Source organism: Galleria mellonella, unplaced genomic scaffold (assembly GCF_026898425.1).
Source record: "Galleria mellonella isolate WM207_F2 unplaced genomic scaffold, CSIRO_AGI_GalMel_v1 utg33, whole genome shotgun sequence".
NCBI classification, from domain to species: Eukaryota; Metazoa; Arthropoda; class Insecta; order Lepidoptera; family Pyralidae; genus Galleria; species Galleria mellonella.
Genome location: NW_026442079.1, coordinates 2,389,858 through 2,412,021, shown reverse-complemented (window position 1 = coordinate 2,412,021; position 22,164 = coordinate 2,389,858). Strand labels below are relative to the sequence as shown.

Below are 22,164 nucleotides of genomic sequence, written 5' to 3'. Positions count from 1 at the left end.
GCGTGCTGTTAAATCTACAAAGGTTGTTAATGCTTTTAAAGCCAGAATGTAGTTGTGTTTGCATGGCTGTGTTTCGGTTTGAAGGGTGGGATATGGCGTGAATTTACAGGGTACAGAGGAATAACATCTGAGTCCTCAGGAATGGCAACGCATCATGGGGGGTATCATGGGCGAAACAGTATACTCTGTTATGTCCATGGTACTGCTCATTTCTATAGCGACGGTTACCACTTTCCATCAGGTGGCCGTTAGCTTGTTTGCCATTCTAAGTTGTATAAAAAAATCAATGATCATTTATAATTTATAACATTTTATTTTATTCAATATTTTCATAAGTACTTTTGCGATTTGGAAAATTATCAATAAGAAATCCGTTATTTTGATACAATTCATGATGTACCAAAATGACGATGATGCAGTTTTTAAGCAGTGGCATCACACCGAAATTTACCAGTAGCTTTCAATTCCATACTTCAATTTTACAATTCCAAGAGTTTTATTATATATATACTTACTTGGTAGTTTGTTGAATATGATACAATAAAGAACTTTTTTTTTTCTATTTCAGCTATATATAGTTGTAAAGAGATTTTTCGTTTGCAGTTCTATTCAAACGATCGGCTTTATCATATAATTGGGAAAAGTATATCGTACTTACTCCACTTAAATGATATGAGCAATCTAATTTTATTTGTTTTCATTAGAGTATTTTTTAAAGTTATATGAGACACACTCGCCACTATTGTTATAATGAATTATCACAACTTTCAAGTTATATTCTCATTAACTTTCCGCAATTCTTTAACTAAGTCACCCAAAACAGTTAAAAAATATCTTTTACCATCCCATAGTTCCACTTCAAAAGGGCCACAAAAGTCTATATGTATTATTTCAAGTTTTTTGCTAAATCTAGTTCATAGTTTTACCTACATATTGTTACTTCATATGGCCATTTTATTTACCAACATGAACATCAATAGTCTAAGGTTTGATATTAGAGAGTGAAGTTTTGTAATTGACTTATATACAGCATGATTAAACTCAAGAATAAAATTTCCTTGTTGATTGTATTATGGATAGAGGTTAAAAATCACCTTACTTAACGTGTATTAAGCAAACTTTCTCTTTGTAGTTTCTTTTTTAAAATTTAATTTTATCACCAGACTTATTACATTTAAAACAGATAGAGGAAATGAGCTTGTTACCTGACTATTATTATCTAAATATTTCAGCATTTTACCTTTGTTTCCTATACCAAGATCTTTTACTAATCTTAATCTTAGGTTTAATCTTAGGTTCTTTCTTCCTTATAAGTTTCCGATACAAACGGTTGATAAAAGTCAATAATGGATAATTTTTTTAATATTTTGGATTCTACTAAGAGGTTATTAAAAGGGGGTTTTAATTGTTTCAGTCTATGTATCAAACTTTTGATCTTTTAAAAAATTTCAACCGATATATTATTTTCAAACTTATAATAGTAGAAATTTTGTAACAAGTTATAGAAGCAAATAACCCATAACCTATAGTTTTATGATACCAGACAATGAAAACAATTATTTCCGTACCATTGTGTATTAAATAACATTTTGTGACATCTGTAAAACGAAAGAAAAAAGAGTATTCAACAATTTTCAATAAATAGTTCTAAAACACTTTGGATATTCTTTTTTTTTTATTATGTTGATACTTCTAGACTATATATATATATCAATTTTCCAGTGTGTAAAAAAAGTTAGTGCTGACTTTTAAATGATATTTTTACTTTAGATTACTTACTCTGTGGCTTTGACAGTACTGACATTGACATTTCATAGTTCATAGTTTAAATCAGTAGTACTCTGTAATGCAGTCATTTTTACTAGAAATAATTAAAAATATCTAGGTGATTTTAAACAATTGTAATAAATTTTAAGTGTTAAGAAAATTAATTAGACAGTACAGATAGATTCGGTAAGATTTGAAGAAAAAAGTTAATAAGTTAAGATACTTTTTGTTTTTCACAGTTTACCAAAAAATAGTTTAATGAGGACGTGGAACTAGTCCTCTCGCTAAAATAATTCACATTTGAACTGGAAAATACTCACAGATTGATATTTCTTCCTCGGGTTAACGGTGAGTGTGTATATTTTTTTTTGTGAAGTTATTTCGCTTTTGTCTATTTCATACATTTATGCTATTTAAAATTTTACAAATAAATAGTATTTCTACTGTTTATAAATTTATCGCCAATTCTCTATAAAGCTTGTTAAAAATTATTAAAACCAATTATAAATTTATTATCAACCACAGTGTTCTACACCTGAAACTAATCTTTGATCAAATCAAATTTGAGTAATAAAATTAATTTCATAGTCCAAAATATAAGCAAAAATAATGTGCACACAAAAAAAATATCTTTAAAACATTGTATTTATCAAATAAAGTATTTCTATTTCACAAATATAAAGTGTTTTATGGTTCATATTTAAAGAAGGATGTTAATATATTAATTATTATTAATAAATATGAACAAATATTTTTGAAACAATTGCGATCACCTTTGTATTATTATATAAACAATCACAATTTTTTTTATGCAACTTAGAATGACAAATAAGCAGAAGTCCCACCTGTAGAAAAGTGGTAACAGTCACCTATAGATATGAGCATGCATTATCCTGAGGACTCAGGTGTTATTCCTCTGTACCCTGTAAATTCACTGCCATATCTCACCATTTAAACTTAAAACACAGTTATGCAAATACAACTGCTGCATTGTAAAAACACAAATGGGATAGAGGTGTTCAAGCAAACGACTTTTGTACAAAGTCTCCCTCTGGGTTATGTTGGATAGCTTTAACACTAACAACTAAAAATTTTAACTCTAAATAAATTAATAAATTTATTTTATTTCAAAATATCATATAATTTAATTATATTTTTTGTTCAAAATATAAGTATAGTAGTTATCTACCTGCAGTAGTATTATCTCCTTTTCTATTTCTTATTACAAGTAAAAGCTCTATTCTCAACAATGGATATTCTTACATATCTATTCATACAGCAATCATTGGAACAAATGATGACACACTAACTATAAAATATAATAATATAAATAATTGCCTTCCTTCCTGAAGACTAAGGTATTTTGTCTTTATGTGAAAGCATAATACTTTAGTTTTCAGGGATAGCAACATGTACACAGTATATTATTATGCTCTCTTTTCATAGGGGCCATAAATTAGTTTGCAAAGTACAAAAAGTAACTATATTTTTATTATAATTAGAATTTTACTAAAATATATTCCATTCCAGATGTTTGGAATGAAGCTGGTATATTCTTGTGTGAGGAGATAAGTAAAAATTTTCAATATGAAAAAGCCAGTGTTTGATACTCAAATTGATTTCAATGGACAACAACAACCAGCTACTCATACCAGTACCCGAAAATGGAATTCCAAGATAGATTCTTCGCATTTGGTCACAGATCAACAACAAACAATATTATTATCACATAGGAAAATTATAAGGGTAAGTTATATACTCTAATTACATTGATGCATTACTGTTGTTTCTTATGGTGTATTACCATCATATGCCTAGTCCGGTCGACATTGAAGTCTTAAATTTAAGTGAATAATTCTCCACTGATATTAAACATCATTAACAAACCTTGCTGTGTGGTCCCAGTATAGTATAGACCACCCCTTTCCTTTCCCCGTGAGTGTTGTAATAGGTGACTAAGACTAAGGGAATTTAATGGTTAAAGGAGGGATAGCAAAGCCCTGCTTAAAACATCAAAAGCCTAATTGTGGTCGCCAACCTGCCTGCCAAATGTGGTGATTATTGGCAAGATCCCCTTGTATGGTCTATGTTCAGCAGTGGACAGTCAATGGCTTATATAATAATAATAATAACAAATTTAATTACATTGGTTTAAAACATCTTGAATGTTATCTTCACAATAGTAGCAACAGTAGGCAGCCTTTGTTGTTGTTTCACTTTTGGATTTCAGTTGTGAGCATATTTTTTTTTTATTTTGAATGCTTTACATAATATGTCACACAAACATTATAACATCCACAGGAAAAATGTATAATTATGCTATCATATATTTAATATGAGATTTGAGACACAAAATGATGTTTGAATGTCATTGACCAGTTTGGATTACAATCAAATTTTAAAAAAGATTTAGTTATTGACTAGTTTTGGAATAAAATCGGATGAATATATAAAAATTTGTATAAATTTGTGTAATATAATATATTTTTTATCCTTATAATTTAAGCATTTACAAAGATATTTAGTTATACACCTACAAATATATAGTTGTTTAGGGATAATCTCTAGATACCTAAAAATAAAGATAAATGACATATTTTAAAATAAAATAAAAAATAATGTTTGTTTTATAATTTGCCATTCACTGTTGCTTAAAAAACCATGTGGATGAATTTCATTATTTTTTTTAATATTTTATATATATTTCATAAGTACAATTTAAATGGTTTCAATAGTAGTTCATTAAAAAAAAATAGAGAAATAAAGAAGCGAAAAACATATTACGCCGACGATTAAGATGATTATATTTTAAAAAAAATTGCTAATAGTATGTTACTTTGTAGGTAGCTATTCAGAGAAACAAGCTGTACCTAACGTTTTTATAATCTAAACAAAAAACGCATGAATGCATTTTCTTATCATTAGGACAGCTGAATCATCGTCTTCTTTTCATCCGTTCTATTACACGTACCTATTCTGTCTTTTTCGATATGGAGTTGAATTATAAAGTAACTTATTTTAAAAGGAATAATTAGAAGCCTTAATGATCAAAATCATATAGAGATATAATCCAAGTATATATAATCCAACTAACATATCATATCACTTTAAAAATATACTTCTTGTTTCATCTACTTCCAGAATTCATCTATTATAAGAAATAGCTTCTAGTTTTGTTAATATTTTTAACACAATGAAAAAATTATTTATTATAAAAACATTTATATAGTATATGGTATAGTTGTGTACCAAATTTCATAAAAATTTGTCCAGCTCACGAAATCACATTTATAAATATGATTTTGTAGGGGATGAAATCTCTCTGTGTTTTAGAAAGAGACTTTGTATAAAAGTCGTTTGCATGGGTACCTTTGTCCCACTCGTATTTCTTAAAACATCTGTGTTTATATGGCTGTGTTTCGGTGTTAAGGGTCGGATCTCTCTATCTAATCAGTTTACATTAATTCACTTGGCTAAATAGTCCTCGCGCCACTTGTAACGGTCCTGTGCTAACTTTGTCCACTTTTTTTCGCTATCCGCTCTATATCATTCAACCATCGGATTGATCTTTATTAGGTGATAATGAAATAGTAATCTCGCCTGCACTATTAGTATAAGCTGGGGGGGGGGGGGGTTCACCAGCGAGGGATTATAGGTGACAATGCAAGCAGGTCGAAATCGTGACGTAATCCACTAGATTTAACCACGATGGTTTCTAGGGGAACCGCATGGAGGTAGACATGATAGGATGTATTGCTAGCAAAGGAGCCGTTAGACCTTAGTACTAACGTGACACTGAAATTACAGGGTACAAAGTCGTAACACCATGGTCCTCAGGAATTGGAAGCCATGAGGGATACCATGGGCATCACATTGTATTCTATAATTCATGAACATTAAATGCACTGCTGTTCATGTTTATAGATGATGGTTATTACATTTCATCAGGTGGGCTATTCTAAGTATCCCAAAAAAGATTTTTTTTATACAACTTAGAATGGCAAACAAGCTGACGGCCCACCTGCTGGAAAGTGGTAACCGTCACCTATAGACATAAGCAGTACCATGGACATAATAGAGTATACTGTTTCGCCCATGATACCCCCCTTGCGTTGCCATTCCTGAGGACTCAGATGTTATTCCTCTGTACCCTGTAAATTCACGCCATATCCCACTCTTCAAACCGAAACACAGCCATGCAAACACAACTACTTCACGGTAGAAACACGAATGGGACAGAGGTACCCAAGCAATCGACTTTTGTACAAAGTCTCCCTCTAGTGAATTATTTTGACTACCTATTATTTAGAATTATACTCTTATAAAGTAATAAAAACAAAATAATAACAATAAAAAATTCAAACAATTTTCATTTGTAGTACAAAAATAGAGCTAGAATAATACCATACATAAACAGCTTTAAACATACCATATTACCTAATGAATCATACACGTATGGGCGTGTAAGGGTATTACATTGTATTTAATGCAGCTCTCTTAAAAATAACGACACAATGAGATCTGCTTTGTGACTCTGCAAATAATGCATTCACACTGAGACGGTTACATATGAAACAGTTTCACATCTTTATTCGTAACTAGGTGATCCGTAAATATAAAAACATTCCGGCATCTGACAGTGACGCAATACGACCTCAATTAAATGTTTCGCACAACAAATAAATATAATTTCATGTTTATTACAATTTAATATTTTTGTAGTGTTCTAAATGAAATGTTTGTTATTTTGTGATCAAAAAAAAAAAAACTATAATTAGAGTGATAAGTTTAGCCAGTGTAATTGTAGTGCCGTCGATTTCCAATGTCTGCTTTGCAAATGCAGATTCCATTTCAAATCTCGCGCCTTCAGGACGAGTACTGCATATGTGGAAAAGAAATGATTTTGGTATAATCTATTATCTATTTTCTTTACTCTAGTACAAAAAAGTTCTGTGTATATGTGCGTTATATATAATTATTTGTATTTAAAGCAACTCAATTATTTTAGTGTCACCAGATTTATCATGACTGTTTGTTCAAGAGAATACATTATTTTATACATATATTATTATATTTGATTACATTTTAACCATCAACAGAATATTATTAACATTTAAAATTCAATCTTTTTGTTAATTTAAATATATAACACGCAGCCATGAAACGAAATTTTGTAGAATTAAGTTTTTGTTTTCAGGCCCTACAAATATTATTTTAATTATTAAAAGAATATTACTTTTATTTAATAATTATTAACATACTATGCTGCTCTTTATTTTTTTCAGAGATGGAACCGACTGTCCCGATTGCAAAGATCTTTAGTTTACGCATTATTCTTAATAACAGCAACTGTTTTAGTATTGTTTTATTCTTCAAAGCTGAATGCGGCGAATGTAAATAAAAATAGTGATAGTAATATTGTTGTGGTAAGTAGTTTTATATATTTTATCGGTCTTATTTTTATACTAACCGAGTATAAAGTAGTGACGCAAAACTTAATGGTTTGGTAGTAGACACGTTATTTTGCGTAAATCATGTTATGAATTCTATTCTCGGTAATATCAATTTAGATAAATAGCTCGATTTTATGTGATCAATCTATATAGATAATTGGTAAATTAAACTAGATCGATAGATATATTTTTGTAGAGCATGTAAGAAAAGAACAAGACGCCAAATATCCTTGTCTCATATAACATCCATGATAGCAATAATGTAGCTATAATGGATAGTTTCGTTTGTCACTGAACTAAGACCTGTAGTTACTTAAACTACTGTTGTTGTGAACTTAAAGTGTTTCTCGCAGCTTTGCTTACTTTAATCAATATATAAAGTATATTTTAAGTTAGTACCCAAGTATCAAATTGCATTCAAATCCATTCTGGTGTTTAAGTGATTGAGTAACAAACATACAAACATCTAAAGAGCCAAGTATCTTTACACACTTTCACATGTACAATATTAGTAAGATTAACTAAAAAGAAAGTTCATTAAAAAGAATTATCGTTAAGAACTGATCTCATGGAGCATAGTGTGATATAAAATAAAATTTTCAAAAAACTAGTACAACTAGTTTCATATTTGATGCATGTAAATAAAATGTAAAGCTGGTTTTATAACAAATATTTTTTTTTTATTACAACATACCTATTAGTCGAAACTGAACCGGTCATTACTGTTGACTGATAAAGAATTACTTAGAAGGATTTTGACCTGCCTAATGTATTACCGTTTATTAACAACAGCAGTTTGATTTCCTACTTACATTATTATTTATATATTTATAGTATGAAGTTTCAAATAAACTTAATACTATAAATTAACTTATTTTGAAGAGAATAAAACAATAACAAATAGCTTTAGTATGCACAATTAGAAAAGATAAACCGCAAGCATATGCATTCGATAACGTGAAGTGCTTGTTCGAAGTATTTTGTTGCGACTATGCGACAATTCTTTTATTCAGGTGTCCCGTAATGTAATAAACAAATATGAATGCGAATAAATCACTCAGTAAGTTTGAGATTTGTAACTAACAGAGATTTATTTTATAGATACATTACATACTTAAATAGTAATAAATAAACAATCTGTGCATCCACATGTGGGAATATGTTAATAAGTAGATAATAGTATAACAATTTATTTTAATTTTAGGAACCTTTAAAAAACGTATCCCTAGTCAATGAACCAGTAGAGAACGTCGTTCAACCTAAGAAGACTGTGGTGGAGAGCGAAGTGAATGAGAGACCTGTATTTACAGGTATTTATTTTTAAAAAGTTACCTCTAAATATTATAACACAAAGTCATTATCCGCGTCTGTTTATACGCTTACTTCTAAATCATGTTATGGATTCTGATATTCTTGTCACTATCATTTAGATATTTTTTAATGAAAATTTATAAAACAATGTATTTATTATTTTTAGGGCCGTCTAATGCTCGTCAGTATGCTGTTGTTGAAAGCTTTAAACATGCATGGAAGGCGTACAAGGAACATGCGTGGGGTCACGATAACTTGAAACCACTATCTGGGATGGCTTTTGATTGGTTCTCACTTGGCCTCTCCATTGTGGATGGACTGGATACAGCATACATTATGGGTTTAACTGAAGGTTATGATTGTTTCTAAAGTATATATATATTTTTTTGTATATTTATTTCAGTGTATTAAATTAAGAACACTATTCCAGTGTCATATCTGAGGAGTAATGTTTTAACGACTTAGTTTCAATACAGTATAATTTTCTCATATTATTAAAATTATTTTTATTTATTAAGATTAAATGAAAGTTCAATAAATTCGAAGTAACTCGCTAACACTCATAGGAGAAATTTATTTTTCAAGTAAATGTTTAAGTACTTGCAATTTATTATAAATATGTATTTATAATAAACATGTTAAGGAACTTATGTTTTATCACAAATATTTGTTTCTTTCATATAAAAACATTTTACAGAATTTGAAGAGGGCAGGCAATGGGTTAAGAATGAACTGGTATTTACAAAGAATAAAGATGTGAACTTCTTCGAGGTAACAATTAGAGTGCTGGGTGGTTTGTTAACCAACTATCACTTCACACAAGATGAAATGTTTCTCAATAAAGCTGTAAGTAATTATATTAATAATATAGTTTAACTTCAAGTTTATTCATCATTTATCATCAATTATCAAAATATATAATGATAAACTCTAAAATCTGGGAAAATGCCTTCACCATTGAACCATTTATAATAATACAAAAAAAATTGAAGAGATAGATTTTATGGGTATATTATATATATATGAAAGTTATTTTTTCAGTTTCCATCAAGGCTCTTAAAGCAAAGAATGAACTTACTTCAAGAATACTTTTTTATAACTAATACTAATAATTAATATTTAATACAGTATAAACTCGAAGTCATTAGTATCCTTATAAAGAAGTATTTTCTCACTAGAATTAAATGTTTTTTCCCAAAGAAATATAATTGAGAAATTACAAAGTTTCCTAAAAACACATGATGAGTTAATTAATTGAATGAGTTCGTAAAAGGATCTCGAAATTTCTTTTAATAGAATACTGATGATTTCGATATCAGCCTGGGTAATCAGATAAATTTAGAAATTAATGCAAGGCAATTAATACGATGTCTGCAGAAAGATCTAGGTGATCGTCTGATGGCAGCATTCTCATCTCCATCTGGTATACCTTACTCTGATGTCAATCTTGGAACCAAAACTGCCCATGCTCCTGAGTGGTCACACTACAGCACTACTGCTGAAGTCACCACAGTGCAACTTGAGTTCAGAGAACTGTCTAGAGCCAGCAATGATCCCGTTTACGAGGTAATTGAAACAAGATTTATGCAACTGTCCACATGCACTATTATGTGTTTATTTTTTTAAATAAAAAATTCTTAGTAGCTTTCTTCAAGAAAGTCAAAGTTAACCTGACATTAGTAGATTAGTTACATTATAGTTAGACATATAAGAAAATATTTAATCTGGACCGAACATAAAGTATCAATTAAATTTTTTTAAACATTCTGTCTACTCATGCGAAGCCGGGTCGGATATCTAGTTAGAAATGTGACAAATATTTTAAAATGATCAATACATATGTCATAGAGTAATAGACGTATAAATGTACCATTGATAATTTTACTATTACTTAATATTATCGTTGCCAAATATTTTTATTTTCGTCAAAATTAAAAGTCCAATGTTAAATTTAATAACAATAAATTTAATTACAGGATGCAGCCGCGGCCGTTTCAGAGAAAATACACCAGTTGCCGAAAAAACACGGCCTAGTCCCAATATTCATTAATCCCAATACCGGTCACTTTCTGCCGCATGCAACCATCACGCTTGGTGCTCGAGGAGACAGCTACTACGAATATTTGCTCAAGCAGTGGATACAGACAGGAAAAACGATCAATTAGTAAGCATAATTACTAGTATAGTTTATTATCTGTGGTATAGTTGTTGTAATTGTGTATTCTTCAATCACGGCAATGCGCATGCGCACCGTCTTAAAGCGATTTTTGTGTTTATCGATTAAAAGTTGAGAAATAGTATTTTTATTTTGGTTATGTTTAAATGACTCATATCGAAAAAATAAACATACAGACATTTTATTTATAATTAGATGATGTTATTTAGGTTTATTAAGGTTATTGTTATATTTAATTTATCTGTGCTGTGCGATGTTTAAAACCATGTATTGCTGATAACAATGTGTGATGTAATTTTGCGTCTTTGCTATTTTTTATTTGTTATATGCAAAAGTTTTTTTTTTTTATTATTTATTATAAAAAGCTACTAGCGAATTAGATTAATTCTATGCGAATGCATGCTATGTGTGGATTTACTTAATTTAGTACATGTTATATGTTTACACAAAATAATTAAATTTTATTATCATTATAATAATTTATCTTAATGATAAGATTAAATTTTTCATTCCTCGATTTAAAAAAAGAAAATAAATCCCACATTTTTTATGATACTTAGAATGGCAAACAAGCTGGTGGCTCATCTGATGAAAAGAGAGCCCCATGAACATAACACAATGCATTGTGATGCCCATAGTACTCCTGATACGTTATAGTTTAAGAACAATGTTGTTTTATCTCTGCACTCTATAATTACACTACCATATCCCATCCTCCAAACTGAAACACAATCATGGAAGCATAGTTATGCTTGTAGTTAGGACAAAGGTATCCATACCAACTGCTTTTGTATAGTTTCTCTCTGGTATATATTTTAATATGCGACTAAGGGAATTTAGTGAGGGATGGGCAGCAGTGTCCCTCTTAAAACATCACTAAAGCTTAACTACAGTTGCCAACCTGCCTGCCAAGCGTGACAAGTACTGGCAAAACCCCCTCTTATGGGGAAGGCCTAAGTTCAGCAGTGGACAGTTAACGCCTGATTATTCACTAGAGATAATTGATCTCTCTTTTTAATTTACAACCTCTATCCAGGGTATTTAATAACATTTTTTACATTAAAATATTAAAATAGCAAGAACCTACATACTGTGATAATATTGTGACTTATTTATAATGTATACACATTCATATTGCAGTGAACTAATATATTTATGAAATTTCAGTAAGTTCATTTATATATTTTTATTTACAGTTTGCTGGATGACTACATGACTGCTATCGAGGGGGTCAGAGAGTTTCTAGCTAAGCGCTCTTCTCCAAATAAACATTTATTTATCGGGGAGCTTTCAGCTGGTTCTGAGGTGAGTTAGCTATTTTATTATTCATTCGTCATATATTGTTATTTATCATCATCATCATCATCTACCTACCCTTATCCCAATTATTATTTTTAGTCTACATAATATGTTTTTCTCTTCCGTTCTTCTCTATTCGCACTCATTTCCTCATTCGCTCCTATTCTGGTTGATATTGATTAATAAAAATGGTACTAAAGGCGGATTTAATGCTATAGGCATTCGCTACCAGTCAACATCCACGTCTTTTTAGGCCTTCTTCTAATATTATAGCCATCCACAATCGTTATTAGCAGTAAAATAATGAGAACCATTTACCACAACACCAACAGTAATCGGTAATGGATTTCTACTTTTTAGTCGTTTGTTTCGAATTTCTCAATCACAGAATAGGGTGGCTGCTTTTGGCTGCTTCGAAAAACTTATTTTGTTTTATAACATAGAGAGCATACGAAATGTGGCTCACCTAATGGTAAGTAATAACCGCTGCTCATAGGATCCCGCAACATAAGGGAAATTGCAGGTGTCAGTGGCTTTTTAAGAAGAACTATGCTCTTTTCTTGAAGGCTTCAATGTCGTTCGTGAACGAATTCGAACCTAAACTTTTCAAATACACATTTAGATCATTTAAAGAATCACTCGCTTTGTACTTCTAAAAGTACTTGAATTCGTTTCGTTTCGTTTCCGAAAAGCTACATCAACGGTCTTTATGATCCTCCTAAGATCTTACAGTAATTGACCCACTCAGATTTATAGTAGTCCTAATTATTTTCAGTCGTTCAACCCAAAGATGGACCACCTAACGTGCTTCCTGCCGGGCACGTTAGCACTTGGACACGCTAACGATCTCCCTGATTGGCACATGACCATGGCGGAGGAATTGCTCTACACTTGTTACCTTACCTATGCAGTACATCCCACATTTTTGGCGCCGGAGATCACACACTTCAACCTGGTATGTATACTATTTACGACTCAATTTCTTAATAATTAAGTATCAGAATCGCACTATAGTGAATACAATAAGTATTGATTTAATTGGATATAACTTTTCGTTATATATTTTTTCACTCTAATTACTCCAATATCAATTCGAAGTTTTTCATGATATGCATGTTGGAAAATAATGAATGGATCACACATGGAGAATGCTGTAAAATATTGAATGTGTTTTGCACGCTTAAATAACTTACCTTGTAATTAAAAAAATAAAATACTTATGTAATAAAAATACACATTAATGTAGAACACCATTACAGAAAGAAGAATGATGTTATATTTACAATGTTGCTAACCTTAGGTACAAATATCATAGAACTACATATCTTTTAATGTTTTTAAAACTATATTCAGATTTATTTTACTTTTCTTATTTATAAACGATGCCTGCAATCTTTTGGAGGACACAGTAAACATTATCTGTATATTTGAAATAAATGTTAACTATTAAAATTTTTAGTGGCTTTTTAGTGTTGTGTTATTTTTTTCTCTTGATATATTCCAGGCTAGTGCAACAAACGATATGTATACAAAAACAGCGGACGCACACAATCTGTTACGGCCGGAGTTTGTCGAGAGCCTGTGGTATATGTACCAGATTACTGGCAACACTACCTACCAGGACTGGGGGTGGCAGATCTTCCAAGTTAGTATTCGTTATTATCTACAAGCTATTTCCCGCGACTTTGCCCGCGTGTATTAGTATTTAAATTATTATATATGTTAAACTACAATATAACCAACCCTTACACTAAATTTCATTCAAATCCTTTCAGTCGTTTAAGCATGATTTAATAACAAACATAAAACATTACTACGATTTTTTACATTAATGCCCTAAATGTCGCAAAAAATGGCTATTGGAACAAAATATCTACATATGTAAGAGAAGAAAAATATACAAGTCAAGCACGACTTTTAGTAATTAAAGGCTAAACATAAAAAATTAAGACATTTTTTACGATTTTATTTCTACTAATTATCTTGCTACTTTACCTCGATTTATTCCATCGTTCTACATGTATGACGAAACCATAGCGAGCAGTTTCCTCAAAAAATAAAATTATTGTGTTCACATTACTCCATCAGTGAGATTGTATTGTAGACATTTGAGGCAATGTCTATTTTCTATATATCTGGAGGGTTTCTCTACTGGTACAGATAGATGGGGTTTTCAATGATATATGGTAGATGCCTACCTGTAGCAATTATCAGTAACTTTATAGACAAATATCTCAATGAATTCTGTTCATATCTTTTTCTTATTCATTTCATATCTCTTTCATATTGTGGCTATCGATTCTACAATCGATCTTGCTAACTTTGTCCCTTTCAATAAATAAGGTATAAAAATTATAACTTTATAAAATTTCAGAGTTTAGAGAAGTACGCCAAAGTGCCAAATGGATACACTTCATTAGCCAATGTGAAATCTGAAAAGCCATTGCAGCGTGACATGATGGAGTCATTCTTCTTATCGGAAACCCTCAAGTATTTATATTTGCTGTTCAGTGATGATAGATTTGTCATAGATTTGAATAAGTATGTCATCAATTCGGAGGCTCATCCTTTACCTATACATAAAAACTAATGTACTTCCAAAGAAAAATAGTAAGAGCAGGAACTAGTTAATAAATGTATTTATCATATTGTTGGCCAATGTTTATTATGAACTTGAATGATATTAGACTTATTTATTAATTTGGTGGTCTCAAAACTTACATTTACATTTAAAGGCTGACAGGAATTGGCAATTCCTCTGATGTTGCTAGTGTAGCCATGTGTTGGATGCTTGTTTGCCTCTATTTTCATAAAAAAAATCTAAAAATATAAAAGATAAAATATTACAAAAACGTAGTCACCTTCTAAATATATAGCATACTTTTATTTTAAGTATACTGGTATTAGTTTTCGTAATTTTAATGATTTCTCCTTATAATGGATAGCAGATTATAACTATAAGATTTTGTCCCTTTTATTTGACGTCTACAGTAATTTTTAAAAGATTGATAGCTCTTGATTTCTTTAATAGAGCGCGCATGTTGTGTTACTAAAACAAAGTACGTAGTTAAACATCCTCAAAGGTAGAGTAATCGTTAGTGTCATTCTTAGATTAATCATAATGATTACTCGAATAGAAAATTTGAGCACGAAACTGTAATTATGTACTTTGTCTAAAACGTGATGTGTGTATACTTATAACTTTATTTTACACTTAGCATTTATATCCTACTTAGTATAAACAGTGCCAGTTAGACTGGTAAAATTAGAATAATTAATGTAAAATATGTATACACAATATTAAAAAATGTAATATTTGCCGATATAACAAATTTTAAACAATTTAATTTAATAAGCTGGATCAAAGGTTTTATTGCGATTAGATCGGCAATGAAAAAAAAATGTAACTCCTTTACAATTATTTTATTATTGATATTCGGTTTCGAAGTACATTATTTTTTATTTATATTATATAATTGTAAAACAATTATTATAAAACATGCACTAGTTAGTGAAATCAATTTAGTACATAAGTAGCTAACACAATTCCTCAACATCAACAATTAATGTATAAAATTTTTATTTTATTATTATTTTTTATATTTATAATTTGGGTTTATCCTGTTCGTGGATTGTTCACCGAATCTTGCTTTTGCAGGCATTTATTTTACCATTACAAATGAAGCTATTATAAAAAAAAAAAACATATATTATGAAATAGATATTCTTAAGACGGTTAAAAATAAAAAGTTAACGTAACTTACAAGGTTCGATAAATAGAGATCTGTGAATCGAAGCGTTTGGAGTTCTAGTTCTTCCATTAGAGTTGACACATTTTCTCAGTTATTTGCTCATTAGATGCTTTACTATTAGATATTACGCTTTCATTTTGTTTTTTTTTTTTTGAAACATCAAGGATAGATCCTTGCCAACTCAAAGCAATAATGTTGATCTATCCTAATTAAGTACAATTAGTACAGTATTACATTGGTCATGGACATCTATCATTAGATTTATATTTTATATTACAATATCCCACTTGCACTAATAAGTACTTACATTAATACGAATTTATGAATTACTAGCACTAAAATACTTTTAACGTTAATAATTTTATTGATGTTTGTGCAAATTGGCATTTGTAATATAATTTTTACTATTAAGAACGTAAACGTGAGATTATTTAAATATAGAAATGATTTATTTACGCGTTATGTGTCTCATTTCTTTTTTAACATTTTATTTGTCAATTTCTTTGTTATTATTACTACATTAATAGTGATTTTAGTTTTATTTATAATGTAATAATTACTTAATACTTGTTCATCACAGTACATAAATATACATCACAATATAAAAAATTTAACCTGCTTGATTTTTTCTTTCTTTAGTAATAGGGACCAAGATTAATCAAGTATTTTAATTGTCGCCCTGATTTTTAAGGAAGACATTTTTAATTTTAACCCATCTTTAAGTGGTTAGCGTGGTCTTTGTTTTTACCAAAAAAAACTATTATTGTACCACGTTTGTAGATAGCTTAATTCATATCCAAAATATATCTTGTCATTGATATTGTTCTTTTATCAAAACTGCACAGCGAGCGTGTAAACTGACAATGCACAAAATATACATTTATTATACAATTTTCTTCATTTATAAAAGTTTTATCAAATGAATTATGTGATATGTGTACATAGTTTTAAATTATTGTATACACTATTTATATGTTTTTAACTAAGTTCTTTTATTATCTCTTATTACGTATCTATATGCATTTCTTATATCATTAAATGTTGTTGAAGGAAATACTTCAAATATAAAAATAGAATCCACTTGAAATGTCTATCGCTATTTTGTATAATATTATGCATGTAATACAAAAAGATACAGGCGATATTATTACAGATCTTATTAAACGTATTCATATTCTTGTAACTATTTTTACTATTTCAATATTTATATAAAACAGGTAAAATAAAATTATCAGCATCATTTCAAAGAATTGCTACTAACAGAGAAATAGAATGGTGTTTCCAAATAAAAACTTCATTTTTACTAAACCTAAGGTAAACTCAAAATTTTTCTTCCTTTATTAACCCATGATTCCAAAGAGGAAAAATGTCCTATTTTACTTGTAGAACACTGCCTTGGAATGATGCTGACAATTTTATTCACCCTTTTTGTAACAGTAACTATAACTGTAAATATAAACGCCTCCAATATGTATAATATATAATATAGTCATTATAAAATAAATTTAGCTATTTAAATTGAATGTATTGTGATTATTATGAAATTATATTGTAATAAAATTTCATCATTTTTGCCATCAAAGGCAAAGAAAGACTGAAGACTTGATTACTTCAGTATGTGCATCCTTATTCTTTTGATGTTACTTTAAAATTTTGACGTTACGAGAATCCCTTTAACCGATTTGACCGAAAATTATTAGAATGAATGTTATGAATATTGTAGATCAGTGTCACAGCATATTATAATAATGAGACACAGTATTAAAAATAATAGAAATAGCATGAAAGTTTTATTTAGACATAACATAACGCTTCCTAAAATTAACTGTTTCTTTTTGTTTTAATTATGTCCTCATCGGGGCTCCGATAATTTTGCCAATGTCAAGAGACACTGCAGTTTTATCAGTGATGCGATGAGATTTCTTTGTAAGTGTTCATTGAGAATCCTTGAAATGTTATAGAATTGTTCAGACAATTAACGTTTATGTCATGTGTCAAATAAAAAAATCATGTATTGTTACTAGTTTGTCGCTGAAAAATTGGAATTTAAGGATAAAAAAAAAATTAAACTTCAAGAGGGAAATATGAGTTTATAAATTCGTGAGTGACCTGCGTTTTATACGTTTTACGTTTTGATGTTGCAGAGCAATACTTAATATTAATTCCGGAATATGTTTTAAAACACATTATTGTTTGAAATTTGACATAACGAAATCGTTGAATGTTTTAAGCTAGCGATTGACATCTAATATTCCAACTTAAACTGTTGCAAAGTGAACAATCGTTAAGCTTTATCTAAGCTAGCTAGCTAGCTTAAAGGACCAAACAACCAAAAAACTAGACTGAAAGAATGAGTAACATTCCAATGGAATTTTAGATCAATCGTTAGCTTTGTATGCGTTTCCATTAGGCTACAAATAAGGGTTATCTGATAATTTTACGGATCAATAAGTGTGACTACAGTTATACGTATTCAACATGCATAGGTGCATACATGTGTGTGCGCTGTAGTCAAGTATTTGTACAGTGCATGCTTGATAAGAGAGAGTGAGAACCATCGCAATTCAGTTACTTAGCATGCTCTTTAGCTAACGCATGGACGCAACGGAAGGATTGGTAAATTAGTGCATGTATGTACCAATGCAAAGAAAGCGTCCAATATAGTACACTCAATTGTTTTTAGAATCTTAACGCACATTTAAATTTAAAAGTTAATTGTAAATAAAAATGAATTGAAATATGCCGAGGCAAAATGTACTGTCCTTTTTTAAAATATCAATAAATGTTATATAATTTTCTATTTCCATAACGTCACTGATCGATGCAGACTTAATACTGTATGTTGATATTATTTTATTTCTGTATGTAGCTGTTTTAAAAGTTAAACCTGTGTGTCTGTCTACACATGATGTGAAAATATGCTTATGCTAATACTTAATGTTAACTAATTGATAACTAAAAATGTAATACTAATGATGTTTATTGACCTATGATAATATTTTAATGACATTTCTTAACTTTTTTTGTAAGTACGAAAATTAATAGAAACCAAAAGTTATTTACAATTGATTTGTGAGATTAGAAATTAAATATTAATATAAAATACCAAAAGAGTTATTTTGTGTTATTTTAAATTATTATTATAATTGAAACGAAGTCTTCTCTTGATGTAATAAAATGTATGTAAAATTGTATTATTATTTACTATGGAGAGAAAGAAGTAATGGACTCTTGACTAACGTAATTAATAAGTAGTAGTAATAATACCACCATATGAGTATCATAGAGATGGCCAGTGGACATACTGTGTAATGAGTGTGAGCGTGAGCCGCGTAATTACGAGCTTACACGTATATAAATTGCTTCATATGTGAACTTAGAGACGCGAAATCTTTCTGGCCCACGATACTAATTACAATTTAGTTACCATAGAAATAGTTCTCGTAAGTACACACATACAGAGCTTAATGCGCTAATGTAATGCAAATTTCTAATTAATTATCGTATAGTATGGTTATTAAGAATTGTAAACGGTATTAGATAACTACTTGCTTTTCAGAACTAGTTGTCGGTGTATTTGCTCGAGGTGATATTTAAACATTTTTTTTAAAGAGTGTTCATAACTTGATATGTGGCAACGTCGCAATTATCTGTCAATATTCAAAAATAATTGAACATTTTTTTAATGATTCAGACTAATTATTTAAAAATAATATGGATTTATGTTAATATGGATTTTGAAGGCACAAATTTTTCTCAATCAATTTGAAAAGTTTTGAAGCAAAATATGAAATAAGTACAGAGTTCTTAATGGTAGATTTATTTGCAATATTCTCTATGATTAACGTTTTAATTTTCTAGTAATTTTTTTTTAATATTCAGCCAGAAACATTAAAAAATACTTCGTTATGAACCCCCTTCATAAGCATATCTAATTTTCTCGTCACTTCGACAATTTAACTTCTAGTCCTTCAATTGGTATACGATCTTCTGATCCTGATAGGTTTGTCTAAGTCGTGTTAAGTACCAAGGTACTTAATTGAGTTTAATGATGGCGTTATTGTGCAGACATTTGATCGTAGTTTAAAAATATATATGAGGTGTCTTAAGACCAGTAGATGCTAAAACAATAATTTTAGAAATATTGTCCATCAATCTGTTTTGACATTACGCAAAAACTTCACCAAATTGGATGCGATTTTCACACTTGTATTCCTGAAAGTCTATCTTAAAAAGTGGTGTATGTTTTATACGCCATCTAGAATTGCTCTATTTCATTGGTTTTCCTACTTCGGATATCCACAAGTACAAAAAACTTGTATATTATAAAAAGTGTATGTACATCTTAATATACTCTTAAAAGGATCACGTAATTGTAGATTTCTTTATTACTTAATTCCAATTAGATAATTATTTTTCTATAAAATTATTTATAGAATATTCAGTGAAATGAAATGGGACTATAATGTACTTGGTGTTTAAAAATGTACTGTAAACTATTATGTGTTATGTTATTATTTTTCATGATGATAACTGTTTGTGTACTTCTTGTTAATCGAAAATGTTATTAACAAATTCCGTGACCTTCAAGTACTAATAATAGTATGCGATCAATTTTACTGCTATAAGTAACTATGCTATAATCATATTGGCCTTAATTTTGCCGTTCTGGATATTTGCCTAGCTAGCGCCCTCTAGTTCGGTCCCAATTCTGATAATTCTCCAGGAACGGAGACGCAGAATTATTTTAGAAAAATTCATGGCCAGATTTATTAAACAATTTCTTTATATTAACTGCAATATATATTTAAACAATGTTATATAGTTAACGGTAAGAAAACATCGTGGAATTTAGTGATTATGTATCATCTTTAGGTTACAATGGAATAGAGCATCAAGTGTCAAAAACGTGTCAAAATTTATTCAGCTAATTGTGCCATTTGAATTAAAATGGCAGGCTTTTTCAAAACTTAGAAAATAAAACACATTTTATGTTTATAGTCATATATAAATCAAAGTATTCGGTAAGATAAAAATAATTACAAATCATTATGCACTGTTAATTTTATGACTTCAAATATATTGGTAAGAACTTTATATTGTTTTTATTTTTCAATTTACCCACACATCATAATTTCATCATAGATAAAAAAGTTGTACTGTTTTTGGCAAAAATTTATATGGAGATACTTTATCTAAGATATCACCAATATAGAATTATTAATGGTTTATGCCATCGTTCATTTCAAATACAATTCGCCATCAAATTAATGGTATTGTATGGTGTAAAGGATGTTATATAAAATTAATGTACACATTATATTAATTTTAAAAGTTCTTTTAGTTTGTCTGTCTGTGTGTTAATGCCTGTCATATCAATATATGGTATGTCTATTTTAATATAAAAATTTTGAGGAATACTAGGGGTAAAATATCCACTATATGTGATTCTTATTGTAAGTAATAATAATAACGAATAAAAACGAATTCAAGAATAAAATTACACAAATTTTCTGGTCATCGAGTTAGTAGACTGCTAGAAAAAAATCTATACTTAAATTGATCCGACCATAAATAAAATCCGTGACCTCATGTAAAGCAAATTACCAATATCAACAGGATTGTATAAAAAAGCAGTCAAAGTACTATTACTATTATTCATAATATTTACACCCTTTACACTAGACGGTTTTTAAACTTGGCTAGGTATACATACTATGATTTATATAATATGATTTGCGACAAACTGGTGGTTGCAGCAGCTGCGATTCTAATAGTTTGAGATCTCTTGTGATGTCTTATGAATTTGATGGTTATGTTCAATGCAGGTCTAAAATCTTTTCGGTGTTACCAAAACAACTGTTCGGATATAAACACTCTAGGATTACAATATAATACCGAATATTGTAGTTTTATCTGTTATTTGTAAATAATACGCGTATTATGTACCTATCATTTATTGAAAAATAAGCTTCCAAGTTATGCTTGGTTGTATAATAAATATTGTACAATTTAACATTGAATTTTACTAGATCATTATAATTTTTATTCTTCGTTTCCAACGTCAGCTTCCCAAATCAATTTAATAATATGCTCAGACGACAATATTTTTTTTAATACCACTTAGAATGGCAAACAAGCTGACGGCCCACCTGGTGGAAACCTCGCCTATAGACATGTGCAGTATTAGGGACATAACAGAGTATACTGTTTCGGCCATGATATCCCCCATGCGTTGCCATTCCTGAGGACTCAATGTTATTCCTCTGTACCCTGTAAATTCATGTCTAACTATAATACACACCTGAGTATAAGATATTAATTTCAACTCGATACCTCCACGCGTTCCTAAGAAAAAGTCTGGACAGACGGTTGGCCGGACAGACGTACAAACAATGAAGTGATC

The 22,164-nt window shown here is 29.6% G+C and overlaps 1 protein-coding gene across 3 annotated transcripts; it reads left to right on the top strand.

Moving 5' to 3' along the window:
- Positions 1-1,823: 1,823 nt before the first annotated feature.
- Positions 1,824-20,855, top strand: LOC113517516 (endoplasmic reticulum mannosyl-oligosaccharide 1,2-alpha-mannosidase). Of its 3 annotated transcripts, XM_026902208.3 has the most exons (13): positions 1,824-1,885; positions 2,007-2,115; positions 3,298-3,513; positions 7,053-7,193; positions 8,425-8,530; positions 8,698-8,883; positions 9,229-9,377; positions 9,909-10,097; positions 10,508-10,695; positions 11,904-12,012; positions 12,782-12,961; positions 13,511-13,651; positions 14,381-20,855. In XM_026902208.3, exons 3-13 carry the CDS (start codon positions 3,355-3,357, stop codon positions 14,594-14,596), a joined length of 1,764 nt encoding a protein of 587 aa, XP_026758009.2. In that variant the 5' UTR covers positions 1,824-1,885; positions 2,007-2,115; positions 3,298-3,354; the 3' UTR covers positions 14,597-20,855. The 3 variants fall into 3 exon arrangements, with proteins under 3 accessions (XP_026758009.2, XP_052752526.1, XP_026758018.1); XM_052896566.1 differs by having other exon boundaries at positions 1,846-2,115; XM_026902217.3 differs by lacking the exons at positions 1,824-1,885; positions 2,007-2,115; positions 3,298-3,513 and adding an exon at positions 6,306-6,673.
- Positions 20,856-22,164: the final 1,309 nt, after the last annotated feature.

What these genes read in the sequence shown, in the direction of transcription:
- LOC113517516 (XM_026902208.3), top strand. Translation starts at nt 3,355, where the DNA reads ATGAAAAAGCCAGTGTTTGATACTCAAATTGATTTCAATGGACAACAA. An exon ending in GTGATAGTAATATTGTTGTG is followed by an intron (nt 7,194 to 8,424) that starts GTAAGTAGTTTT and finishes TTTTAATTTTAG; the next exon opens with GAACCTTTAAAAAACGTATC. An exon ending in CATTATGGGTTTAACTGAAG is followed by an intron (nt 8,884 to 9,228) that starts GTTATGATTGTT and finishes AACATTTTACAG; the next exon opens with AATTTGAAGAGGGCAGGCAA.